The sequence below is a fragment of the Melitaea cinxia genome, chromosome 22 (assembly GCF_905220565.1).
Source record: "Melitaea cinxia chromosome 22, ilMelCinx1.1, whole genome shotgun sequence".
Classification (NCBI taxonomy): domain Eukaryota; kingdom Metazoa; phylum Arthropoda; class Insecta; order Lepidoptera; family Nymphalidae; genus Melitaea; species Melitaea cinxia.
In genome coordinates this window covers 7,922,206-7,949,974 of record NC_059415.1, presented here as the reverse complement: position 1 = coordinate 7,949,974, position 27,769 = coordinate 7,922,206, and the positions used below count along the sequence as shown (strand labels likewise).

The following is a 27,769-nucleotide window of genomic DNA, read 5'->3' as shown; positions in this document are numbered from 1 at the left end:
GTATTTACTGATTTGTACAATAAATTACACAAGATCGACAAACAAATAGTCACTTGATAAGTCCAAGTTACATTTCTAACACTCACGTCAATTTCCTAAATGAATGAAAGTGAAAAAATAAAATTCATCTGAGCTTTGAGAAATATTCAAGACCCGATGTTTTACGAGTGCTCTGAAAGAGAGCTATTTTTTCGAACAGTCTAAAAGAGATTGAACGCCCACATAGCCTTTATGTTAGGCATTCCTGCCTCGTATATAGCGGTGACTGAGATAGCGTTGAAAAACGAATACTAGCAAGCGTTGTATTTTCAGTTAAAAGGCCTCTCGCCTGATATCAAATGTCGATTTTTTAACACCCTTTTTGGTCCTTAAAGCTAACTGTCGAATACATTTAAATATATTTTATTAAGGCAGTTAGTAATAATCTTAAGTTAAACACGTCGCTTTTAATCGCTTTAAATTATTTTATAAGTAAAGCGGTGAAGCCGTGAAGTTGAGAACTTAAAAAAGATTTAACTTTCAGTCACTCCTACTATAAGTTGTCAATTCTTCAACACGAAATGTCCATTACGCTCTCACAGCGTTCCTCCGTGACTTCTAGTTTTTTTTTTTTTTTTTTTTTTTTAATGCTTTGAAACCTTAGTCCTTGGGAACTTCTCAGACTTCCACTCGTATCTTCCACACCTTTGTAATGTTTAACGAAAAATATTAGCTATGAGTTAGTCTAAGCTTAACATTTGATAAACGTATTTTTCACACGACGCGTTAGCGCAACGGTCACAGCGATGGATTCGATCGGAGTATTCGTCTTTCTTAAACTTAAATTAACGGAACACTTGTTTCTTCTTTTTTATTAACTATGGAGAAGACTTATAGTTGATTTTTTTCGGAATGTGTTTGATGTTGGCCCTAAAGGCCTTGACAGCGTCAACCGGATGACAGCTTCAACCGGGTGACAGCGTCAACCGGGTAACAGCGTCTACCGGGGGACAGCGTCAGCGTGGCCGGGTACTGAGACTCAACTGTGATTTACAGTTGAAAACGTGCACTACTTCAAATATAAATCTATGCAATGCAACGCCTGCTGTTTAGACGGTATGATGAACTACTTTTGGCATTACTTACAGTTTTTTTTTATTGATATGTGTTGTGGCATTTGTCATCTGTTTATTACCGATGACAATTGATAAATAGGTTATATTATATATAACCAAACTAGCTGTGCCCGCGACTTCGTCCGCGTGGAATTTAGAGTTAAGAAAAAAGTTATTGTTCAGTTCGCAGAGTTATAAAATAAATAAATTTCTAAAATAAAAGTAGCCTAATATCAGCTACCTGCCAGTAAACCGGTCCAGCCGTTTCAGAGATTAGCCGGAACAAACAGACAAAAATTGTAAAAATGGTGTTTTGGTGCCGTGTATACATCCATATGCATTTAGTAAAAGGCGGTTATAAATATTTTTTTTATATCATATCAAAAATCGACCGTTCCAGCGGGGATCGAACATGCATCTCCGACTGACCGTGTCGGTGCTCTCGGCTAGAGCACGATATCATGATTAGAGATAACGCGATAGGTCGATTTTTGATATGATATAAAAAATGTTTAGAATTCCCTAATGTACAAATTAAAAGGCGGTTATTTTAATATTACAAACTGACACTCCAATTATGTTTATTTGTATAGAGTATAGTTGTAAGATAGTATTTATTATAAATATTATTATTTAGCTTACTTTATGTTTCATGTTTACTTTATGTTACGAAACAGGTACTTTAGAGATAAAAAGTCGACGAGACCATAGAATTAAACAATCGCTTTATTATTTTCTATAATTTTATGAAATTAAAAAGAACAAGTTAAATATTACCCAATATACTAACAAAATAAAATCTTCTCGGACCAACACCTCTCGGACCTATGTATAATAAATAATACACGCCGTTTGTGATTTTTTGTCAAATTTTCAAAACATTAAAATGACGGCTGATCCATGATGATCCATGATCTGCACAACTTTAACAGAAAGAGCATAAATAGTTTAATCCAATATTTAACCCTCTGCACTAAAAAAAATGCATTAACGTTAGTAGGAAAAGTAATAAAGCTAAAAATATCCTAGTTCATTTAAATTGTTTATAAACAAAATAGTGCATGAAAAAGTTAATGAAGGGTCGAGCGAGTTGATTTGAGTAAATAAAAATATTTACCGCGCTTAAAATATAATTCATAATATTAGTTCCTTGTTATTGATTTGATAGCAAACAAGCTTTGGGACACGAAGGTTTTATTTTGTAAGCTCGCGCCGACCTTTGCTTTATACGTCAAATAATATATGTACATAAGTTTTTGATTGATCATTTTTGATTACAATATAGTATTATGATCACTATTAGAAATTAGTATTATGATCACAAATAGAAATTAAATTATCCATATAGCTACTATATTGTAGGACGAAACTACTATAACAATATATAACAGTAACGAAATTGTTGACTTACAAATTTAAGGATATCGTTTCCAGAACTTTTTATTATAGTGGAGTGTATTTAAATTAAATGGTTACTAAATAATTCACCGTTTGTGCTAAAAAGCATACTATTATAAATACGAATATACCTCCAACAGTTAATACGTCAGATATGTTTCAAAATTGTGTCTTCTTAAAAACTTGCAAAGTACAACTAGTTTTAATAAAATCACAATTCAAAATTTTTAAAATTAACGAACTAAACACGTGTCGTAAATCTAGGTATTTATAAACAAAACTGAACCAGTAACTATTAATTTGTGCTTAAAATAAGGGGAAATATATAGAAAAAAATACTTTAACTTAACAATACTTTAATAAATATAAACAATAATACTATATGATATGGTCGCGGGGGCTTCACCAGCGGTAGTTGAAGTTGGCGAGCCCGCCGTACTCGCGCCGCATGCCCGCCGCGCGCCCGTACGTGCCCTGCAGAGAGAAGTCGCCGTTCTTGCCGACCGGCCAGCGCCCGCCCGCCGCGGCCTGGTACTGTGGACAGACGGAGCATTACTTCACCTGACCTATCAGGGAGAGATCTCAGAGAGCGGACTGCTTCATATCGAGCAAGAGACAGTCTCAGAGAGCGGAGAGGGACTCACCGAGGTTCCTCCGTGGACCTGCTTGCTGATGTCGAAGGAGGCCGCCGCGTTGGGGTTCTTCCAGTTGAGGCCACCTCCGAAGTGCGACGAGCCGCCGTCAGGCCCCAGAACGCGCATGCCGTTCGCCTGGCCCGTCAGCGTACCGCGCGCGTCGTTGAAGATCTGGTGCTCGTAGCCGGCCTTGCCCTGCGTTACAGTGAGAACTTAGTACAAGTGTATCAACAGAAAGAGATACTCAGTTAGAGAACAGAGAGCCGTTCTTACGAAGAGCCCGGCGTCGCTCTGTCCGAGCGTGCCGAACACGCGCCCGTCGCCCATCTGCTTGTCGAACGTGACGTCGCGGCGCTGTCTCGTCGCGTGCCACACCGGGTAACTGTGGGGAATGACGTCTGTGTTGAGGCAAATCTTTTTATATATAATATATATAATATCTTTTTAAAAAGTCAAAAGTAGGTTAGATCTTAAGAAAAAATTTATCATTTAAGGAGAACTTTATTGGAGCGACAAAATACTCACGGGTCGATGAGGAAGTCTTGCTGCGGCTGATAATCTTGCGCCGCGACCACCAGGAAAACCATAGAAATTGTGTATAGAATCTGCATTTTGGCTGTAAATATAAATATACACATAGAATGATCGTCCACTTTTGCTAATACGCTTCTTTTCAGAATAAACTGTCTTGAATCAAAAGCACATAGGTAGGTACCTACTTTTCATTAAAAAAATTAAGCAATAATTATATGCCAAATTAAATAAACATAGTAACTTACCTGTTATAAAAAGATTTACCTAAAGTTAAGAGCAGTTATATTCTCAAATGTCGCGAAAGAAATGATAAATTAATCTAATTGGAACTTATATTTATACACCGTCCAGATAAACGGGATGCGCTCAGAGTTGATGTTCTTCCCCGCGTACGTTCAACTTAATGAATATTTTGATAAGAGGCAATTCCTTCCTATATCAATTGTAAAATTATGTCACCACATGATCTTGATCTTATGTCAGTGTTCGACGGTGGTGAGAATCGTCATAATTTCTGGTTAAAAAAATACCTTATTTTTTAATCAATTTAATAATTCGCCTTTTTTACTAATCTAAATGAGAGAAAAGTTTTTGTAAGCGCTTAGTTTTTATGAAATGAATGTTTATACAAAGCTCAAATACAATAATCCAAAAACAAAGGTACGAATACAGCTTCGCACGAGTTCAATGTACTATTAAAATTAAAGATAGAAATAAACTAAATTATTAAAAAATATAGTTACAATAAAGTAAATAACAAAGTAATTAAGGAATGGAAGTTTGTATGAGAGCACTGTTACATTATCATTACAGCCTATACAGTCCACTGCTGGACATAGGCCTCCACAAGTTTACGCCAAAAATAACGTGAACTCATGTGTTTTGCCCATAGTCGCCACGCTGGGCAGGCGCGTTGGTGACCGCAGTACTGGCTTTGTCGCACCGAAGACGCCTGTTACATTAGAAGATAGAAAAAAAAAACGACATTAAAAAAATAATTATGTAATCTGTGGTGTGATTTTTAATTAAGTATATTGTAGGTATAGTACAAAACGAGTTGTACTATACGTACAAGCAAAAATTAGTCTAATTACATATACATAGGTAAATCATTGCCAAGGAATGATACACAAAAATCGATCACGATTCAGTCGTTCAGATTCGATGCAGTTGTACTTCTATTTCGATTAATCAACTTTCGTAAAATACGTTAAAAATAAAAAAAATCTAACGAATGCCTTAAAATATATTTTAATGCAAAAGATAAGAAATTCACGAAAATTACAGTCCACCATACTTAACAGCAAATAAACTACATGATTCAGCGCCGTGTGGCAACGTGTTATTTAATTAATCTAATTCATAATATTATTAGGTAATGGTTAAATTATAATAATGAATTTTCGTATTCAAGTTTTTATTTTTAATTAAAAAAAAATCTTTTATGACTTACGGGGTACTGTCCGAGCAACTTTAAATGAATAATATTCATATTTGATTTATTCATTATTATTGTAAATTATAATTAATTTAATCTTAAAACAAGTTGATATCATACTTTATTTAAAATCGATAAAATTAAAACGTACTTCAGAATCGAAAGTTTTCGTTTAATCTCCCGCGGCGCGAAATGCATCGTGAAAGGACGTCATTTGCCGGCCGCTATAAACTTGAGATAAATCTTCTTTTTGCAGAACTAACAAGTCGTTCCATTTCGCGCTTCGACGGTACTGGGATCTCCTCAGTTAGGACTGAGACACAATTGATTTTTACATTTCCTTTAATAAGTAATTATTAAAAAAGAAGATCAGAAAGAAAATGAGAGAGCAAGTAGCTGTTTGAGAAAATTAAATTTTATTGTTATTATAATACAATTTAACAATCGCTAGATTAATTAAGGTTGAGCATAGTTGGAAGTATTTTGCTCGTACCTTATTGAAGATTACAGCCAAATAATTGACTTTCAAGTAACTTTGTATTCCAGTTGTGTAAGGTATACTTGCTCCTGGTGCTGCAGCCGTCCATCGGCTACGATATCCGCTCACCATTAAACGGACCGTTACTTATTTGCCACTTTTATAACATAAAAATAACACACACAGTATCCTAAATTATGCCTACATAGATTATTAAAAATTATAGTTTAAAAAAAGTGCATGTGTCAGCTCCGTCGCACGACTGAAGCTTACTCCTTCAGACCGAGTATCCAAATAGAAACAAAAATTTGTGTACCAGTCTAAGAAAAAAATTAATACTATATCAAATGGTAAATAAACGAATGAAATAATCACACCACCCATCTATATACGATAGATGGCGTTAACAAAAACGTAACGAAATCATTCGTTCAGATCCTCGTATTTTTTTCATACTGGGGGCCTTATATGGAATCGAACTCCAAAAAATATTTATTTACCTTTGTTCCATATATCTCATTTGATTTTCAATGACTGAGCTAGATAATAGTAGTGATAGTAAAAAGTTTTTAAAAATGTATACGCCTTATAGAAATTAACTTTACAAGCTTTAGCTGATATAATATTAATGCGACTAAATTGCGAGCCCGGTGTATCCTCTCGTATCTTCACGAAGTTCAGTTTCTCGCTCTATAACAAACTCGTCGTCTTCAGCGGAGTATTTCATTATAAACTTTACAAATTACATCCCGCTCCTGTCCCCGAGACGTCACTGTTTGTACGAGATTTTCAACGGAATAAAGTGAATTCTAAGAAACTTAATAAAAATACAATATCGTTTACTTAGTCGTGACGTGGATCGCTTTGCAATTTCACCTGCGATAAATTTTCATATTTATTCGATTTGTTGATATTAGATTGATTGATTCAGCCTATAATGTTTCACAACTGGCAATTGGCTGGCGGGGCCGGCAGGTCTTTTTCTTTTAGTTGGAGAAGAGTGCTCTACTTAGAGTTGTCGGTTATATTCCTTACTATGAGAAACGATCGATGTCGGGTATCTATGATAACAACCCATACCGACAGCTTTGCGTACTCTTCGAAACATGGAAGAGGAGACCTTCAAGGATAGAACCTAGACCAGAAGTAAATATTTGTATAAATAAAAATAGATGGATATGTATAGAAAATACGACATCTACTTTGGTGTATATATGTTAATACGGCACAATTCAGTGCAGGGTTATCGTGGCAGCTCTTAGGAATCCTAACGACGAATTGGTAATTCAATTTATGAGTTCCATGCATGCCACTTTCGTTTGTTTGCATTCCTTGTAAGTTGAAACATAATATGAAATAAATATGAAATATGTAATGTGTGAATATATCTTAACGAACGTGTAATCCACACGGGACAAGCCGCGAACGAAAAGTATGAGATAGTTAGTTGTCTTTAAGAAATTAAAGTGTTCCAAAAATCCCAAAAAACCCCTCTGCAGATCTCTAAAGGAAAGTTCATCAATTTCAGCCGATTATATCGGAATTTTGGAATTTGTTTTATTTCTGCTGGATGTTGACACATGACATGAGGCATTAACTGTACATATAAATAAATAAGGAAAATAATATAATTAATAGTAAAAGCTATTATGTTAATATAAAAAAAAAATAAAAAAAAATAAATCATAAATATTAACTAATTAAATAAATCATAATATTAACTATTTTTATTTATTTATGACTAAGAATATATTCCATACTTTAGGAATAGTAGGACATCTGTTTGATAAAATAAGATATTCTAAAGATAGAAAAGAAAGTCTAATCGTAATTACTCTACCTATGCTCGAGTTATTGCTTTATTATTTGGTAATAGGTGTATTTACCTGATAAAATACCTATATATTTATATGTATTTTCCTTATTATTTGAGACTTTTTAACTTCTCCTAAGTCTACGATAATTTCGATTAAAAAAATATCATAGAAATCGGTCTACCAAGTCAATAGTTCTCAGATAAGATACATAAAAAAATGCAACCGAATTGAGAACTTCTTCTATATTTGTAAGTCGGTTAAAAAGGCAAAAAGCCAACGTCACGCGGTGTTCCCAGGCGGTCACCCATCCAAGTACTGACCGCGCCCGACGTTGCTTAACTTCGGTGATCAGACGAGAACCGGTGTATTCAGCGTGGTATGGACGTTGGCGACTGAATTAAATTAAACATCGAACCCAAACTTGATATATATAATTTATCTCTACGTGCGTATTAACTTTAATTCCAATGACAAATTAATACTTTATTTTTGAATGTAGATTGTATAATTTTGCTCTACGTATTCCTGGCGTGTCGGTTGTATATTTTGCATTTTTGTTATTTTACGCTTTTTAATTACCTATCAATTGAGAACACATTTTTGGATCTATTCTTTTGCTTCTCTTCATAATTTTTTATTTGGTAACGTATTACAACATCTACAGTAATAGATAAAGTCAACACAGCGGATCTCAAAACAAAAGTACCGCATCTTTAAATGATGCAAGCCACCATGTTGGAATAAGCATAATAAGAAGATCTAAATTTATCGACAGCCGAATCTACCGAGAAAGTTTTAACACCAGAGAACTCTAAATTATGGACTGTAGAGCAACTGATTCCATATTTTTTGGAAGTTGGTTAAAATTGTTACTTAAACAATAAAATATATAATTCCAAATTCTTTGATCGTATTTGAGATCATCCTTTTTACAACAAATACAAAAAAATTACTCACTGTTAATACTAAAGTAATCAGAACCGTTTTCCTAAAAAGTAATTGACTGAGAAAGGCTGTCAATTAGTTTGAATTTAGAAGGAATCGTCCATTGATCGAAGTTACCGAAAAAGATTATCTTACATATAAGGTACTGATAGGCTTTATGAACAAGATATAACAGCCTGATACGGCCTTTTTTATAGGTACAGATAGATCGTCTAACAAGAGTGCTGCTGTACTTTACCTCAATGAAAACCCGAGCCTATTGAGCTTTTTTACTAGCTATGAATCTTTTCGGTTTCTACACTTATTATACTTAAACAAAGAACCATAATATACCGCTCTTTCTTATGTATTTAAACTAAAAAAATTGTTAAACATATTTAAGTCAAAATATATTATTAAAAAAAAGATCAAAGTTCAGTAAAATTTTAATTTTTTTTTTAATCTCCATTAAGGGATTTGCAAATTTAATAGCCATTCTGGGTTTATTATGTCTGGAACAAGGAAATTTAGGATTAAAATGAAATATGGGTGTTTAAACAAGGGCTTTATGTTATTTAAGGTTTCGGGTAGCGTAGTATGGACACGTAGCATTATAATTTTGTGTAAAGTAATGGCTTCTGTTGTAAGTACATATGTGTATAATCAATATTTTATGTTACTTGTTATAGCATCTACATGGAGTGATTTTTTTAAATTTGAGTATGTAAATAAAACTTTAATTTTTAACTCAATGTTCCTTTTACTATAAGCTAAACATATTTACTTATTCAATTGCTAAATGTGCACACATTTGTACATTTACAAACATTGAAGATAAGTCGTCAGCTGTTCATTTATTTGTAATATGATTAATTTGTTTTCCCGACAACTGATAAGCGAGAGAATGAACCTCTAATCAACGTAATAAGATTCACCGAGACGAGCGCGTGCGGGGAAAAACATTTACCGACAGATCGGAATATTCTAAGGAAGTCCCGGCTCACTGCGCCGTATATAAATACCAGTTCCAGAGGGTTGAAGATATCACTTGTGCGGCAGCATTTGGGGTTTTTACTACTTTGGCACTTTAATATATCTCTTTGTAAAAGGTAAGGTTTTATTAATAATTATTTAATTTCGTTTATAATGTAAAATGATGTCTATAAACATTCTTAACTCACTAAAACTATTCATAAACGGGAACGATAGTACTCTCATACCCTTGTACACGAGAGGAGTCTCGTGAACAAGACATTCGCAGCTAATGTCGAAATATCGAGCTCCGCAAAATGAAAATAAAAAACATGGTAAATATCCCGTTTATGAATAGTTTTAGTAATAGAAGTAACCACGTTAATCTAAATTCTTAAAATACTATAATTAAGTATATATTTATCAGCCAGAATTATCTTTATAACGTTCATAATATATTTTCAGTCGAGATGCAACTCATCAACGCGCTCCCCGCGTTGCTCCTGGTGGTCGCAGCCGCGGCACAAGACTATCAATTTCAGCCAGACCTACTCGTTGACCCGTGAGTATTGTGGCACTACAATTACAGACTTTTTAAAAACAATTTTTCTAAAAGTCTAGCCTACTTATGACTTTTGTGTACTTTTGTAATAAAAACTATGTAAAAAAGATTTACTTCAACACAAACGTCATTCTCCACAGTTACCCGATGTGGCACGCGACGAGACAGCGCCGCGACGTCACGTTCGACAAGCAGATGGGCGACGGGCGCGTGTTCGGCACGCTCGGACAGAGCGACGCCGGGCTCTTCGTAAGAACGGCTCCCTGTTCTCTAACTGAGTAATAAACGTAGTAACTCTTTCTGTTGATACACTTTCATTAATTTCTTATTGTAACGCAGGGCAAGGCCGGCTACGAGCACCAGATCTTCAACGACGCGCGCGGTACGCTGACGGGCCAGGCGAACGGCATGCGCGTTCTGGGGCCTGACGGCGGCTCGTCGCACTTCGGAGGTGGTCTCAACTGGAAGAACCCCAACGCGGCGGCCTCCTTCGACATGAGCAAGCAGGTCCACGGAGGCACCTCGGTGAGTCCCTCTCCGCTCTCTGAGACTGTCTCTTGCTCGATATGAAGCAGTCCGCTCTCTGAGATCTCTCTGATAGCTCACGTGAAGTAACGCTCCGTCTGTCCACAGTACCAGGCCGCGGCGGGCGGGCGCTGGCCGGTCGGCAAGAACGGCGACTTCTCTCTGCAGGGCACGTACGGGCGCGCGGCGGGCATGCGGCGCGAGTACGGCGGGCTCGCCAACTTCAACTACCGCTGGTGAAGCCCGCCGCGACCATATCTTATAGTATTATTGTTGATATTTATTAAAGTATTGTTAAGTTAAAGTGGTTTGTTGTATTGAAATAGGAACTATTCACAAATTTCATTAATGAAACTTACACCTTTACTAAAACGTACCCTAGAGCTTAATGTATACCTTCAAACACTAATTCGAATTCAGAGTTTCAAGTTATTTTCACCTTTTACTAAGCGTTATGATTATCAAATTGAAATTATTGAAATATCTACGGTACAATCTTTAAAATATTTTCTGTTCAACCAAAAAGGACCGTGATGGAACTCCCGTGTCTTGTAGTGTTATTGTTAGTATTTATTTATTAAAAGATCGTTAAGATAAAACTATAAATTTACTATTTTCGTCACGTATAATAAAATTTTGGAAAATATTATCCTATTTCTGATATGTTTCGTGGATTTAATAAGTATTATGCATACCGTACATATACTAGGTAGATATATCTAACTAGAGAGTGAACAAACAAGTTCAAAAACATATCGTTAATATTGAAACTCTTATTTGAAATCAGGTCCTTCTTTACTTTTAAATTTAGTTATCAATAAAAGTATATAGGGAAAAACTAATTAAAAAAAATTATATAAAAAAATAAATTTGGTTACCACCTCCGTTACTTCCTTTGTTTCCTACTATCTCTCTTTAAAAATCCAACATCTTATAACATTTCTTATCTCAGTAACATTAGCCTAATTCAAGCCTTCATATGGGTTATTAAAGAATTATGCAATATCCAAAACCCAAATGTTCTAAACCAAAATTCGTGTGAACAGTCAAAGCTACGGTTAGTTTGACTGGAGCGAGGTAAAACCAAATCACTGACACGTGACGAGAGGTAGCGTAGAGGCCTTATTTGATTACATTTAGCCCGATCGTAATTTCCATTTGCTTGTTGCTGTATCGAAGCCGCCAGTTAAGGTGAAATACCTATTAAAGTATAGTGTATAGCGTATGTTCATATAAAGATCACAAGTATAAAGTACTGCTATTCACTCTATTGCTGACAAATGCAAGCTTCTTTATAACCGACTTCAATAAAAGGAGAAGGTTGTCAATTCGACTGCATTTTTACTAGAAAACATTGAATTGGTTTTATGTAGTGGACGGAAAGAGACACGATTTATTCGACAGACGATGTATCGATAAATTTATCTTCTTATTCCTTAAACGTGGTGGATTGCATCATTTAAAGAGTATGCGGTACTTTTGTTTTGAGATCCGCTGTGTTACCTTTATCTATTACTGTAGATGTTGTACAATACGTTAACGTTCACGTTACGTGTTGTAAAATACGTTTGAAGAGAAAAAAAGGCGATCTAAAAATTGTAAAGAAATCGATTGACACGGTTGTAGAAAATTTATTTTATATACAAGTGATGTAGAGTATACATCGTCTGATATGTTCTTATGTTCAATGTTCAAAAATAAAAAAACGGGAAATATTGAACCGACACGATAAAAATACGTAGAGCATAATTATATACATTATACACTATATTCAATAAAATTGTATTTACTCCCAGAAAAAAATCGATTTCAATTACATCGACAAGTAATACTATAAAACAAACGTAAGTAAACTAAAAAATAGCCAAGTACATACGGGTTATCAAAGCTTACTCAAAAAGTCATCATCAGATTTCAATCGAATTAAATGGGACTACCATGGGGAAACCTTCAGTGTTTTAAGCGACACTAGCACCACCACACCGAAGTGGTTGTTATAAAAATGTATGACAATTATTAGTTAGCAAAAAGCCAACGTCACGCGGTGTTCCCAGGCGGTCACCCATCCAAGTACTGACCGCGCCCGACGTTGCTTAACTTCGGTGATCGGACGAGAACCGGTGTATTCAACGTGGTATGGACGTTGGCAAGAGAAGTTTCCTAAATATCTAACGCAACCTAGTGAACTATTGTGTTATCTCTACGAGTATAACTCAATTCCTATTATTTTATATGTGTATAATTTCTACTAACCTACAAAAAAGGGGGTTCTCAATTCGATTGTATTTTTTTATGTATGTCGATGATTTTTAGAGTTATACATCTTTTGGCGTGTTAGAGAAAAATGATGAGAATAAATTTTAACGATGCGCATGAATACCGTTACAAAAAACCGACACCCTGAAGTTAGCTAGTCAACGAAGAAGAAGTTAGGTTACGTACCTACGTTCGTTCTTACGTACCGTACGGTTTTCTTTCGTTTGTCAGCAAATACAATTATTTAAGTAACCTTTCTCTGTTTAAAGAGCAAGCTTAGCCCCGGAAAAAAAATCAACATTCTATTTCTATTTACAAGATAAATTCCTATAAATATCCTTCGAATTAAGAAATTTCTATCTTTGCTGATTGCAGTTTAACGACGGTAGCAACTTAGACACAACTATTACGAACAAACGGACCGATAAATTGGAGCCAGGCTGAAACTAAATTTGGAGACATGCAATCTTAATTGCTACGGGCAATGTTACGTTCAATTTGACTAAAATTCGCGGGATGTTAAAACAAGACTTTATCACCTAAGAGAAACGGTTTCAAATCGTTTGACTTATGGTACTTTGATAGTTGAAGCCTTGAAGGATGAACCACATTGGCAGAGTAAGCGCTTAAGTATTTGATTGATGATCTCATTTGTTTTACTGTAACAGTAGGTATATGCGATTGATATATAATATTTCACAATCAACAAGTTTTGCAACACGCGTTGGTTTGTGGCTGTTGCGCTGGCGGTTGCGGGTTCAATCCCCGCACATGACAAACATTTGTATTAGCCATACAGATGTTTGCCGTAGTCTGTACTCTGTCTCTACAGTGCTTGTGAGTCTCCCCATCGTGCCTAGGAGAGCACGTTAAGCCGTCTGTCCCGGTTGTTATCATGTACACCTGATAGCAATCGTTACCCACAGTAGGGAATATTACAGGCTGAAGCGTAAGTTTCACATGATTTTTTTGTTTTAATAATTTAGTCTAGTATGCTGGATTTTCTCCCGGACTTGAAAATTTCTCCACCAGATGTGCAAAATTTCTCACATATTTTGCCTTTTAACAAAAATTAAGACTAATCTGAGCCTTGAAATACTTAATTTTGTAGGTATATTTCATATATATTTCATTTCGTAAGCTACTTTAATACTTGCAATAGTTATACCAACTTGATTTTCTTTTTCATTTCTCTTAAATTACTCTATATGTTAAAACTTTCATTTGAATTTACACATGTAAATTATAAAACAACAACACTTCCAATTATTATTTATTACACCATATTATTTTGGCTACATCTTTTAATCACTATATCTTTTTTCCCGCTACCGCTAAATCTTCTACCCGGTATCAGCGTTACATCAGCAACTTAATCCGACTTCACGCTAATAGGCTTAAAGTGGCAGACGGTGTTTATTCAAGGCGTTTTACTTATGTTATAGGTACTGTTTATGTGGATGCATTTATGTATAAAAATTTGTTTACTTCTGTAGTGGGCTGGCTAATCTTATTGCATTCACTTTTTGTTATAGGTATGTATGTTGTCTACAGTGTTGTTATGATGACTCGATCTTTCTAAGAAATAAAAATTGTTTGCTGGCAAACAAAAAAAACCGGCTTCAGTTACATCGACAAGTAATACAACGTAGGTAGACGAAAAAATAGTCAAGTAAACACGCATTAGCAAAGATTACTTCAAAATTTGTAATCAGATCTCAATGAAAATTAAATGTTTAAAAATCATCAAAATCGGTACATCCAGTAAAAAGTTATGCGGATTTTGAAGGGTTTCCCTCGATTTCTCTGGGATCTCATCATCAGATCCTGGTTACCATACTTGGTGTGTTGGTGGTTGATACCACTCTTAGGATATCTTTTTTTTATGTCACTAGGTCGGCAAACAAGCGTACGGCTCAGCTGATGGTAAGCGATTACCGTAGCTTATAGACGCCTGCAACCCCTAAGCCGACCCAACCCCTAATCCCCCCAGGAGCTCTGGTCACCTTACTCACCAACAGGAACACAATACTGCTTGAAAACAGTATTATTTAGCTGTGATCTTCTGTAAGGTCGAGATACTACCCCAGTCGGGCTGCTCCATATTTTGAGCAGGAAATTCCTGCTGTGCCCTACCTCAGTTACATATCTCCTTTCCAACAAAAAGATAATTATCAAAATCGGTTATATAGCGATCGTTACTCATAGTAGGAAATATATCCGCCAACCCGCATTGGAGCAGCGTGGTGGATTAAGCTCTGATCCTTCTCCTACATGGGGAAAGAGGCCTATGCCCAGTAGTGGGATATTACAGGCTGAAACGAAATACATTAAATATATATATATATATATATATATATATATATATATTGCACACGGACGAAGTCACGGGCACAGCTAGTATACAGATGACAGAGACGTTTGACAGAATTTATAATGATTGATATTATATTGACGGTTGTTAAAAAACTGTTAAGTTTCTTGCCTCTTTGTCTTACAATTAGCCTATTGCTAGCTTCTCATCAACCATACCTAAACAAATTGAATATTGTAGTACCTCTATAATGACAATTCAAACAGTATACTTTTGAACTTTACTTAATTAAAATAATTTATGATTTGATTTTATTGCTTTGCGTCAATAATTCCCTCCGATTTCCTTCAAATGGCTGATCTGATTATTGTTGATTCCTAATACATTTCATAATAAGACCCGATAGGTGAAGCTGTAGTTATACTGATGACAAAATTTCTCATGCCTTGTGCCCCGACGACTTTTGAAAGTAAATATACATATACATATATACACAACAATTCTTCTCCTGCATTATATTTTTTAATCTCATTTACACGAGAGCGAAACGAGGCTATAACTTAAAAAAGGATTTTGTCAGGCTTAAGGTACAATACTCGACCCTCTTTGGTTTAATATGTTCATTAATAAAATGTTCTTGATAATTAAATACATATAATTCAATTCCATAAGCGACGAAGTTATATGGTTATAATTTTTGTTGTATATTAACAATATATGGTCGTTAAAGCTATTGATTAATAAAGCAGTGATTGTCGGTTAGTAAAAGTTATTTTATAGTTTAGTCAGTTTGATAATATAATGGTCTTATTCTTGATAATAAAAAAAATGTAAAGTCACAAGTTTATCGCGTAAGACCAACATTGTTAAATATGATTACTTTCATTTGAACATTTTTTGAATAATATTTTTTTTTTTCATGTACTTATTTAAAGTTTAATTCATCGCATTTCTTAATATTTGATCTCATAGCAATGTCATTGCACCAAATACTTGTTCTCTCCGGATCAGCTTGAAGCAACTCTTGAATCATCAAATTAATAGTGGCAAAATTTTGAAACAATCTCTTTCAATTACAAAGCTTTTAACAAAACTGGTCCCAGATGGAACCCCTTAGAGATCCCTAAAAGGAAAGGAGATGAGATTTATTAACAAATTCGTTAAATAACAACTGCTCATTTTTTGGTGTTAAGTTGAAACGAAAATCAACTCAAAACGCTGCATATCTTCTTTTTAGGTATATGTATTTTTATTTTTAAGTCACTAACACACTCTCCTGACGGAAGTCAAGCTATTGGAGCAATCTAAACAATTCGTCATCATATTTTTTTTCTATTATATGATAGTCTAGTTAAAAATAGATATTCGTTAAATTAAAAAGAAGTCCACATATACTCAATCCTTTATTTCCACATCCTAAAAAAAAAACTATTTACAATAACATACTATACTTTTGTCACAATGTAAAACTTTTCCTTAAAAACTATAATTAAAATCTTTTTGCACATAATTTACTCTTAATAAACTAAACTTAAAAAGTGTATGTATTTATAAAACCAACATCACCAAAATTAAAACGGCACTTTTACATTTGCATTTTAAACTCTCAAAGAAACCTCTTTTAAACCAAAACAAAATCATCCAACATATAATATATTTTATTTCGAGCAAAATTGTTAAAAAGTATGTTTACATCGAAAAAATATAAAATTGTTAAAAAATTATTTATTTTAAACTCTTATATTCGATCTTCACATCCAAAATAAACTCCTATTTAAAAAATTTCATACAATGTTATTTAAAACAAAATCGCAAATGCAAAATATGTAGCAAATGTATAGCAAAAGTGTCACAAAAACTATCAAACATGTATTTTAAACACACAGACACAATATGTATAAAAAATAATTTATTTATTAATTGTTGCCATTATAGTTCTAAAATACTTACCGAACTTTTCTAAAGTGTACGTTTAATCATTTTTAATTTAATACACTCAGGTTATTTCCACTGATCGTTGTTACCTACAATAACTGAGCAAAAATTGTACAAAATTTGTTGGTTATCAGCGATAACTAAGCGATCGCAAGCGCTGCCTCTTGCGAAAAATCGGTGAACATAGAACTTACATAATTCTCTATTAAATGGTGGCAGCGCTAGTTGTATTGCAACAAATATAACGTGTGTTTTATTGTGGTTTCAATTAATAAAATAAACGATCGCACGATGATCAATTATCGCAGATCGCTTGATGATGATGATGATGTTTGTATTTATTCCATGATTATAGTAAACCTGCGATTGCGTAGAACTTTGATTTTATTACAATTTATCAAAAACTATTTGAAGATTGAAAAGTCTCGCATTAGTTTAGTCGCCAGGGACAATTTCCTAATTTTTAAAATAATTTACCGTTAACAATGATTTTAATTTCTAAAATAATTAACTTGCTATAACTAAGCATTGCTTTAAATCAATCTCCTTGAATTAAAATCACACTGTTTTTGTTATTAAATGTTTAACTATAAATAATTTTAGAAAAAAAGTAATTCTTGACCATAATTAATACAAATTGCCTGTTATAATTTTTACATATAACAACAAATAGCCTTTAAATTAAAATTTAGGTTTTAATTACGAAAATTTAATGTATTTAATTTCATAGAGGTAAAAAAATATTGCAAGATTTTTTTTTTGTAACAGATACACAATTTCGTAATAGAATTATCAGAAAATTAAAGGTTGAGCATGCAATTTTATACAATAGCAATACTAATAATCAAAGTAAGCACTGCCTAAATTTATATAGCAATATTTTAGATATGTAATTTACAATTTTATAAAAAAAAAATGCCGTTTTTTGCATTCATATTAGTAACACAATGATAAAAACTTCATTTTGAAGTTTTAAAAGTTTAATGAGCGCGGTTTCAACGCAGTTTTCCTTAAATATTGATGAGCTAACAATGTTAAATCGAGCTGATCCTGAGTCTTACCGCATGCGAATGTCTCCCATTTGTTGTCAGTCTGAAATATTAAAAACGTTAAATATTCATAAAACTTTAATAATTTAGGATTGTCCACCCTATCCAGGAGCTCGGTAGGAACTGTACACTACAATTGAGAGCTGTATTATTTAGCTGTGATCTTCTGTAAGGTCGAGGTACTTTTCCAGTCGGGTTGCTCAAGATTTTGAGCATATTTCCTGCTGTGCCCTACCTTAGACTAACTTTACAGTAGTTCCCAAAATTATTTGAACTCCAACATACTATGTGTTAAGTAGAATATGTGAATAGTATTCTTTTTTATCAAGTATTGTTCATAACTCTTTAAGCTACATCAACAAAAATATAATAATAAATAAACAAAGATCTACACAATACACACACGGTCATCTGTTCCTAAAGTAAGCAACTTATTCCTTGTGTTATAGGTAACAGCCGACTGGTATAGCTACATTTTTTTTTTCATTAAACATACTTATAAATAATACATATATTAAATAAATAAATAAATATTTATATTACACCCAGATTCGGAGTGGGAATCGAACCCACAACCCTTGGAACAGAAAGCAAGGTCACTACAAACTGCGCCAACGGGCTAATATATATTTAATATAGTAAAATACAAACCAATATAAGAGGCTTCTCATTGCTCACTTCCTCTGCAATATCTTGATCAAATTTGATAGAACGAACCGCCGACTTCTTTACAACCAGCGGTTCACCTGACAGCCTTCGAATCTACAATGTACAATAACAATCCCTACTTAATACACGCTCATAATTCATAATCATGACTTTAGCATTTATCGCATGAGACTTTTGAGATAGAGTTCATTTGAAACCTTTTAAAATACTATGATTTAGAAGTAGTTCAAACAAATATGCTTAGTTATAGCAATCGATACATATAAGAAATACTACGTCAAGTAAATTTTATTAAAGTAGTTTCTGTATTTAATATGATATGATATGATCCTTAAAAGTGACTGAATTTTAAAGATCATAATTATCATTTTTTTATAAAACGAAACAAATTTTACGGTTTTTTGACCCCAACCCCGTCCTTGTCTCAGCTGGTCGACGACGGTTTACGAGGGACCCCTCCGCCTAGTGCAACGTCACATATTTTACAATTTTACATGAATTTCGACATAATTTTTATTAGCATGTAAATTATTTTTCAAGGTCAGTTCCTAAAACTAGTGTCAAGTAGCCAACACAACAATAATTTAATTTTTACCTTAATTTTTTCAATTTAATCATTAAAATGTATGAATTAGAAATATTATATTTGAAATGTGATGTCACAAAATTTTTAACACCTCACACTTTGTCGACCTCCCACCTATCTACCTTACCCCTCTTAACCTGTGACGTAATTATGGTGGATGGCCTCTCGCGTGTAGTAAGGCCTTAAGAGTCTGCCTAATAGAGCCACATTTAGAAGTTGTTAGAAAAGATACCTTGCGTAATGTGTGGACTATAATCATAAGAGATTAAAATAACTTTGGTTGTTTGTCAGCTGAAATCATACTCTGACTCTGTGCATGTTATTTCTTTAAAAAATCATTGTTATAAAATTTATTTCACGCTAGCCTTTTCTTACATTATTTTCAAGCATTATGTATGTACTCATAAAATATATCACTGATGTATATGTGCATTGGGAAATTCGATCCCGGGATCGCAATTTTCGAGATGCCGCTCATTTTTCGGTACTCAGATCCCGGGATTACATTTGTAAAATCCCGGGATATTCGGATTTTGAAACAAAACAATTTCTAATAAATACTTTTTTTAAATCTATCAGAATTATAAAAACCGACCAAATGCGAGTCGGATGCCTTCCTTTCAATTTTTTCCTTTCACACTTTTGGTAAAAATTATACCTTCTTTCTTCATATTGAGTTTTGTAGCTACATTATTTGTAATAATTTCAGTGTTGCCTTCTATCCTTTCGGGAACACCAGCGATTTCAATAATTTATATAAGTAACCTTGGGGCTTGGAAGTAACCTTGGTTTTATTTTTCATCAATATTATTATTTTTTGTAGTAATTTTTAAATTTGTCATTTTGAAAAAGAAAATATATGTTTAGGAGTATTTATTAAGTCGTCTCTATAACTCCCCAGTGGTTGAGAACACTGGCATTCGACGCTTGGGCAATGGTTATAAAGCGTCGTACAGCTGGCAATCGCTATCCTCATCTAATAAATGATATTACACGCTAATTCTCTTTCACTCTTCTTTAAATATTTACCATTTTCAACAGCCAGCAATTCTTATTTGCGGCCGCATTTAATTTTATTTATATAAAAAATATAATATATAATAAATAGAAAAAATTAGTTTTAATTTGATGTATAAATCAAAAATATGCGTTAAAAACGTATAAACGTATCGAAATCATACCTGTTTACACCTGGCTGCGAAGAGGTGCGGCCAGGTGCACAATGGCAACCGTGATTTTTTAGAATCTTTATATATATTGCCGTGATGTAGAGGATATCTTATTTAAAAAACAAGTCAACGAAAGTTTTTTCCAAAAATCAATAAACAATAATTTAATTAAAAATATTAGCGGCAGCATTTTGATGGGCAACCTTGTAGATATAATATTCTCCTAATCATAAATATACATAAAAATTTGGTTCTTAGCAAAAACTCGATGAGTGCACTAATTTCCAGCCGGATCTCCTACTACTTAATGTTACAAAATTTCTATAATCCATTTCATTAAATTACACATCACACAGTTTCTATTTAAAATTTACACAAATTTTAATGAAATAAGTTATAAGCGGTGGATAAAAAATAAACAAACATATTTAGTGAATAAATACATTTATTGAAATAAAAAATGACATCCGTTTTAGTTTGGACTGTGGAATGGAATTAACAATATTGACAGATACTAAACTACAAAACAGAAAACACATCGTTCATTAAAAAAAAATGTTATACAAAACTACACTACAGAATAAATTAAAAACAATTTTAAAAGAAAAAAAAACATAAAATAATTAACAACAGAATAAACAATTCTTTAACAAGAATATAAATACGTTTTAAAATATAAACATAAAAAAAAATTGTAGATTCAACACTGGCCTGTCAATATTGTACGGAAAAGGCGGGAAATGGATCCAAGATGGAGGGATGTGGTGACAAAATGGCGGGTATGGGTAAAAAGGAAAATGTCATTTCTTTATTTCAAATAAAGTACTTTTTAAGTAGCTGCCGATTTATATTAAAATTGCGATTATTATAACAAAAAAAAAATGTCTAAGAAAATAAATAGCTTCGTAATTACATTACTCACGATCACGATACACGGATATATTAGTTACCAAAATATTTCAGATGCAATATTACAAAGCAAATTACTATTTAATAGACATTTATAAAAAATAAATACAGGGACAGGATAGGTCGCCTTACAGGGATAGTTAGTGTTAGACCGTCATACCCTAACATGTTTTAGTTGTTTTCAACATAATACTTTCGCGTAAAATCTATCGAAAAACAAATCCCTAACCTATAATTAATACTTGAAATAAATCGAATTACACCTAGTAACACTAAAAACAATTTGGTGCGTGGTAAACTTGAGGTATAAGTTTTAAACATTAAAATAATAATTATTATAATAAACTAATTTATATATTAGAAATTCAAGAACAAATATTCATTTGATGAAGATTCATCTTTGGTAGCCTACGCCCTAATCTCTTCAATTTGGTGCACTTATTCTATATATAATAATTTTATAATTAAGTTATTAAGCTTTGTACATTGGGCGGAAAGTTAACGAAAATCGGATTATTTGTTATCGTCATCATGCCGTTTTATTGCAATTACAGACATTGAAAGAAATCGATAAAAATTATGTTAGTTCGAAAATGTCGTTTTCTTAAAGGTAAATGATGTTATTCTTAATATTAAACATGATTTAATATTAAAATTCCATTTATCGTAATGACGATTCTCATCTATCGTAAATATTAAGTTTTTATTGAAATCATTTTTCACTACGCTGTGTCCTATATGCCCAAAGGTTGTCTGGAAGAGATCGCTACTCTAGCGATAAGACCGCCTTTGTACACTGTTTTTTTTTTTTTATTTGAAATATGTTATTGTGTTGATCGTTATTGTGTACAATATCGAGTATCTATCTATCTATCTATCTCTCATTTTCGCAATCGAATCCAAATTTTATTCGAAACTTATTAATAACGTTAATTTATTATGACAAAAAAAAATTAAATTTGGTGACGATTATTCCCAGCACGATTAATCAATATATACAAATAAAATAACTTCGCATTGTGCTAAGCGAAATTATTTCTTTGACAAAGTTGAACAATACTTTAGTATTATTATTATTCCATAGAAGCACATACTAGTCATTTTAAGTCTCCATAGAAATAATTTAAAAAATCCCATGTTATAATTCTAAAACGAATAATAAATTTATTTTACAAAAACCAATGGGCTTCTTACGTGTCTAAAAAATCGAACACGATTTTAATTAAATCACAACCGACATTTAAGGGTCGATTTCAAAACACCTGTAAAAATGAAGTTTGCATTATAATTTCTTTGTACTTGTCAATATTCCAGTAATTATTAATCGATGGGGTACTTCCTAAATAGCTCAATTAAAAAATGGATACAATTTTTATTTATTCACAACTTATTAAAAAAAACAGGGTACTATTTCATTCGTCTGACCCGTGATTTTAGTGATTCAAAAAACAAATAAAAATTTGAAAAAAAAATTACTCTGGGAAATTGATATATTTTAACCGACTTTTGAGCTGTTAAAATTTGCCGTTGTTTAAATTTGCGCACATAATTTTATTCTGTACATAAAACTGAAATTATAAACATTATGGTGCCTAATACTAATAAAACGAGAATTTTTGAAAAGCGAAGAAAAAAGTGGGTATTGAATTCGATGAATGAAATCGACCCTTAACCGATTTAACGTTATAACGTATTAATCGATGAACGAATGAACGTATTTTGTCTTAATACTGTTCAATTATTGCGTTAATTACGCAGACAAGAAAAAAAAAACGTCTAAATGCATCTTTTTGTAGCGTCAATGCATATAAAAGTTACGAGATACCTATAAATTATATTGCTTAAATTAAAACTGATCGAATAAAATCCATTTTTGTTACTTTGCTCTCATTATGCAATTTTTATAAAACAAAAAATATCCTGTACTCTTATTAAAGTAGGCTTTAAAAAAATATATTTGCAACTTGACAAATATCGTTGTTAGTTTACTTTGTTCATAGTTTTTAAATATTAAATAAGATTGTTTATATTATAAAACCAATGTCTTTTAAGATTTAATCTTGTATTCAGATTTTTTTCAATGAGTCAATTTAAGATAACGATAAATTTATTATCTGCAGACCAAATTTTACTAAAATTGACCAAAACCAACCCAATTTTCAACATTCTTATCACAAATTTGTGAACATGTAGTAATCGTTGTACAAATCGTCAGCCGTATCTTTATCCATTTGCCACCACTGGTTTTCCTTTTCTACATCAGTCGGTTTATTAATTTTATTCGTTAATATTTCGTCGATCCGCGACGTAGATGGTTTCTGATTGGTCACTTTGTAAATATGATCAGCTAACGCGTTTGCTAATACGTCTTTTGGAGCTATTAAATTATTCCCGTTATTCGAAATGTTATTGAGGTTTATGTTAATATTATCGCATGCTAATTCCGAAGACGTTATCGTTCGAAGTCTCTCTGCATTCAGCCTTGCAAAGCTTCGAGGCGATTCGATATTAGTAATATTTCTAAATACGTTAGGATTCGTCTGTACGTTCTGCGTCGTGTTATAATTTTCGTACACAATTAAGTTGGGATCGATGGTGTTAGGTAAGGGATTAGTATGGACTAAGGACCTGTGTTGTACCTTGGGTTTTTCCGTATTTTCGATTTCGATTTCCTCGTACTTTATCGGTTCGGGTGTGTTTTCAGCGCTCACGAGGCTGTGAAGACTGGTCGATTCTTCTAGAAGCGAGTGCTTCACGATTGAAGGCGGCGAGAAGAGTACTGAATTGTCGCCTACTAAGGTTTTACTCTGTAACAAAAACAGACCTTTTAATAAAATATTAAACGCTATAAATCATTATTTATTTTTAGAATTGTGTACAAGTTACCACATCCTTTTATAACCAGTTATTGTAAGTAATTTTCAGTAAGATATAAGACTATTTTACTAAGTTACGTGTCAGAAGAATTAGTAAATACGTTTATATTCATATAGGATTAGACACGATTTGCAAGTACGTACACACATCAACGATCGGATAACGGTAGTGTAGGTAAGTGAAGGTCTCTACTAATATAGTGGTGTTCTTGAGTGCGTGTGCGTGTGCGTGTGCGTGCGCATGCGTGCGTGCGTGTGTGTGCGTGCGTGCGCCCGCGCGAGCGAGACAGACGTACCGGCGTCTCGACGCAGAAGGCCACGTCGGGCACGCGGCGGTGCTGCGGCGTGCTGGTGGCGGCCCAGCTGTGCGCCAGCGCCTTGCGCGCCCGCTTGGCCGGCACGTTCTCCTTGCCGCGCTCGCCGCGCCGCCCGCTGCCGATGCCGGAGTCGTTCACCTGCAAGGAGGGAGCCATCGTTGGGTTCACACTTCATCATTATCATCATTACAGCCTATACGGTCCACTGCTGGACATAGACCTCCACAAGTTCACGCCAAACAATAGTGCAAACTCATGTGTTTTGCCCATAGTCACCACGCTAGGCAGGCGGGTCGGTGACCGCAGGGCTGGCTTTGTCGCACCGAAGACGCCGCTGCCCGTCTTCGGCCTGTGTATTTCAAAAACAGCAGTTGGATGGTTATCCCGCCACCGATCGGCTTTTTAAGTTCCAAGGTGGTAGCGGAACTGTGTTATCCCTTAATCGCCTCTTACGACACCCACGGGAAGAGAGGGGTGGCACACAGTACACTTATACCATAACAAATAACTTTTATATTACTAGGGCATACAAGTATATCCGCCAACCTGCATTGGAGCAGCGTGGTGGATTAAGCTCTTATCCTTCTCCTACACGGGGAAAGAGGCCTATGCCCAGTAGTGGGATATTACAGACTGAAGAATATCATACAAGTATGCCATCAGATGACAAACGTATAGGTAGCCTATTTTTGAATATCATATCAAAAATTGACCGCTCCAGCGAAGTTCGAACCCGCGTCTCCGACTGACCGTGTCGGCGCTCTAAGCAATTAAGCTATGGAACGATGTACCCGCTAGATCGAAATTTTTGATAATCATATTCAAAAATGTTTAGAATTCCTAATGTGTGGGTAACATAAAAATAAAACCGTAGGTAGCTTATTGTCTATAGGCAACACCGGAAACATCGAAAGCTCGTTGCCTACCCCCAAACACCCCCAGGAGCTCTGTCACCTTACTCACCACAGAAACACAACACTGCTTTAAAGCAATATTGTAAAGTTGAAGTACTATATACTATGTACTAATATGTAATTATTCAATGTTATATAATTTTTACACTTAAGCATATCCCTCTACTGGAGCAGAGTTAGGTATCAAAACATTTCTAAAAGAAGTATTATCAGTTCCTTTCCTCTCCAATATAATTGACAAATATGAATTACAAAGATTCATATTTTTTAAGGGTAAAAGAAAAATGTTATCTTAACAATTTCAATTATAATAAACGGGAACATGTAATGGCTTCATTGAAAATTGGAACTTTATAAATTCTGTAATTTCAATTCTTTCATTTTGATAATTGATTGAGAATAAAACCCATTACCCCATTAGGGGACATCCATTATATACATCACGCATCATCCCTTAGTCGCCTCTTACGACACCCACGGGAAGAAAGGGGGTGGCTATATTCTTTAATGTCGTAACCACACAGCATATAAGCTAGTATTATAATATAATAACACAAACCTGTACATTTACCTCTTGTTCCTGAGCAGTGCAAGACAACATCGAGTCGTTTAATTGCACCGTGCTTTCTGAATTTCCTTCCCTCTGTATCATTTCAGTTATATCTTCAACTAACAACCCAGGACTAGAAGGCTCGTACTTAAGTCCAGACTTTTTACCGATTTCTGCCATTGCGATTTTAAATGGTGTCGGTGTTCTGTAAAATTAAATAAATGGTTAAGTATTAGTGTCAGTAAATATTATCAGAAATATCAATCTTGACATAATAAAGCAAATTTGTTTATGAAAAGACAATATAGCTCTGAGTAATTTTATTTGCTATCTTTTGTTAGTAAATACATTGCTTTAATTTGACTACAATTAATTATTTTTTTAATTGATTTTTATATTATTAACTAATAAGATTTAAAGAGATTATAAACAAAACAAATAAATAAATCAACATAGAAAATCTCTGTTAGCTATCAATGTCCTATTTGTCTAGTGTTAAAAGCGTTATGAACACACAATGTTTAACATATTACTTATTATTTATTAGGACCACTTAAAAAAAAATACTAATATAGATTTTACAAGTATTTTACAATTATTTGCTGAGTGTTGTTGCCTGCAGCAAGGCAGACTTAGGTATAGAGAATCTTGTTATAGCAAAGCAAGTTCATAAGCAATAGATTTACAGGTTTTTTCGCTTCAGCCTGTAATATCCCACAGCTGGACATAGGCCTCTCTCCCCATGTAGGAGAACGATCAGAGCTTAATCCACCACGCTGTTCCATATGCGGGTTGACGGATAAATTCCCGACTACGAGTAACGATATGACAACCGGGACCGACGGCTGAACGTGCTCTCCCGAATCATGAACACAAATATCCACTCCGAGCGGGAATCGAACCCGCGACCGTCGGTGTTTTAGGCACCGCACACGGCACACGCACCATTACACCAGAGCAGTTTTTTTTTCAGTATAGTAAAATGTAAATAATAAGTAGTTAACTACTCACTTGGGAGTGTTACTCTTAAGCTGACTCCCACCGGGTGTAATACTCGCCGGTGTAGGCGTATGCAGTAATGGAGTTACTCCCAGCTCCTGAAATATCATATATATTTCACTTTAAAGTCATTGACATTATTCAATTTACACAGAATTATTCAACTTTCATTTTTCAGTTGACAACTTCTCTCTATTAGAATCTATTAAAAACAATAGTCGCAGACATTGTACGAAATTATTGTGAAATTCATAACTTAATCATCTCGAGGTTTTATAAGTGTTGAAAGATTGAAAACAGCACCAAAACATTCACTAATATATCATTTCCCAATACTTTTGTAATCATATTGTATACCATCATATATTTATTCACTTGATGACAGATGCTACCCACTTAAAATCAAAATCCAAATCGAAAATAACTTTATTCAAAAATAGGCTTTAAAATCATCTTCGAATCGTCATTTTACAAATTAAATTTTTTAATTATTGTCAAACTAGTAAATAAATCTAATAAATAATAATTGACTAGCAAGGCACAGTTTGTAGTGGCCCTGCTATCTGTTCTGCGGGTTGGGGGTTCGATTTCCACCCGAGTCTGGGTGTTAATTTTATTTTTATTATATTTTTAATATATATACTATAATATTAACCTTATTACTATCATGTCTTAGTGGAGTAGAATCAAAGGCAGGAAACGATAAACCGGCCGGAGAATTGAGAAATTGCGATGGACTGAATGGCAAAGCTTTTATCGGTGTTGCGCCTTCGAGGGCCTTCGATACTGTCTCTGACCAAGTCTGGAAAATAAATAATTATTATCACACATTGTTGATTTATTTCTATA

The 27,769-nt window shown here is 33.8% G+C and overlaps 3 protein-coding genes and 2 non-coding genes across 6 annotated transcripts in view; 1 reads left to right on the top strand and 4 right to left on the bottom strand.

Annotated features, from left to right (window-relative positions):
- Positions 1-2,831: 2,831 nt before the first annotated feature.
- Positions 2,832-3,974, bottom strand: LOC123664727 (gloverin-like). 2 transcript variants are annotated; one of them, XM_045599224.1, is made up of 5 exons: positions 3,907-3,974; positions 3,653-3,743; positions 3,401-3,509; positions 3,137-3,322; positions 2,832-3,026 (listed from the first exon to the last, which is right to left on the bottom strand). In XM_045599224.1, the coding sequence occupies exons 2-5, from the start codon at positions 3,736-3,738 to the stop codon at positions 2,895-2,897; spliced, it is 513 nt and encodes a 170-aa protein (XP_045455180.1). In that variant the 5' UTR covers positions 3,739-3,743; positions 3,907-3,974; the 3' UTR covers positions 2,832-2,894. The 2 variants fall into 2 exon arrangements, with proteins under 2 accessions (XP_045455180.1, XP_045455181.1); XM_045599225.1 differs by having other exon boundaries at positions 3,926-3,972.
- Positions 3,975-7,665: 3,691 nt separating this feature from the next.
- LOC123664843 lies at positions 7,666-7,784 on the bottom strand. The gene has a single exon (XR_006744948.1). It is a non-coding gene; the product is annotated as a 5S ribosomal RNA (ribosomal RNA).
- A 1,538-nt stretch (positions 7,785-9,322) lies between these two features.
- Positions 9,323-10,681, top strand: LOC123664726 (gloverin-like). The gene is made up of 5 exons (XM_045599223.1): positions 9,323-9,427; positions 9,756-9,852; positions 9,993-10,101; positions 10,192-10,377; positions 10,486-10,681. The coding sequence occupies exons 2-5, from the start codon at positions 9,761-9,763 to the stop codon at positions 10,615-10,617; spliced, it is 519 nt and encodes a 172-aa protein (XP_045455179.1). The 5' UTR covers positions 9,323-9,427; positions 9,756-9,760; the 3' UTR covers positions 10,618-10,681.
- A 1,725-nt stretch (positions 10,682-12,406) lies between these two features.
- LOC123664835 lies at positions 12,407-12,525 on the bottom strand. Its single transcript, XR_006744941.1, has one exon. It is a non-coding gene; the product is annotated as a 5S ribosomal RNA (ribosomal RNA).
- Positions 12,526-17,595: 5,070 nt separating this feature from the next.
- The window catches only part of LOC123664438 (myb protein), a 60,397-nt gene continuing 50,223 nt past the window's right edge, over positions 17,596-27,769 (bottom strand). Inside the window, exons 11-17 of the mRNA XM_045598982.1 lie at positions 27,576-27,722; positions 26,933-27,018; positions 25,943-26,126; positions 24,437-24,595; positions 23,904-24,071; positions 18,583-18,693; positions 17,596-17,974 (exon numbers count right to left, since the gene is read on the bottom strand). Of these exons, the coding sequence (XP_045454938.1) occupies positions 17,855-17,974; positions 18,583-18,693; positions 23,904-24,071; positions 24,437-24,595; positions 25,943-26,126; positions 26,933-27,018; positions 27,576-27,722 (975 nt within the window). The 3' untranslated portion in view covers positions 17,596-17,854. The remainder of the gene's footprint in view (positions 17,975-18,582; positions 18,694-23,903; positions 24,072-24,436; positions 24,596-25,942; positions 26,127-26,932; positions 27,019-27,575; positions 27,723-27,769) is intronic.

What these genes read in the sequence shown, in the direction of transcription:
- LOC123664726 (XM_045599223.1), top strand. Translation starts at nt 9,761, where the DNA reads ATGCAACTCATCAACGCGCTCCCCGCGTTGCTCCTGGTGGTCGCAGCC. An exon ending in AGAGCGACGCCGGGCTCTTC is followed by an intron (nt 10,102 to 10,191) that starts GTAAGAACGGCT and finishes ATTGTAACGCAG; the next exon opens with GGCAAGGCCGGCTACGAGCA. An exon ending in AGGTCCACGGAGGCACCTCG is followed by an intron (nt 10,378 to 10,485) that starts GTGAGTCCCTCT and finishes GTCTGTCCACAG; the next exon opens with TACCAGGCCGCGGCGGGCGG.
- LOC123664727 (XM_045599224.1), bottom strand. Translation starts at nt 3,738, where the DNA reads ATGCAGATTCTATACACAATTTCTATGGTTTTCCTGGTGGTCGCGGCG. An exon ending in CAAGACTTCCTCATCGACCC is followed by an intron (nt 3,510 to 3,652) that starts GTGAGTATTTTG and finishes CATTCCCCACAG; the next exon opens with TTACCCGGTGTGGCACGCGA. An exon ending in AGGTCCACGGAGGAACCTCG is followed by an intron (nt 3,027 to 3,136) that starts GTGAGTCCCTCT and finishes GTCTGTCCACAG; the next exon opens with TACCAGGCCGCGGCGGGCGG.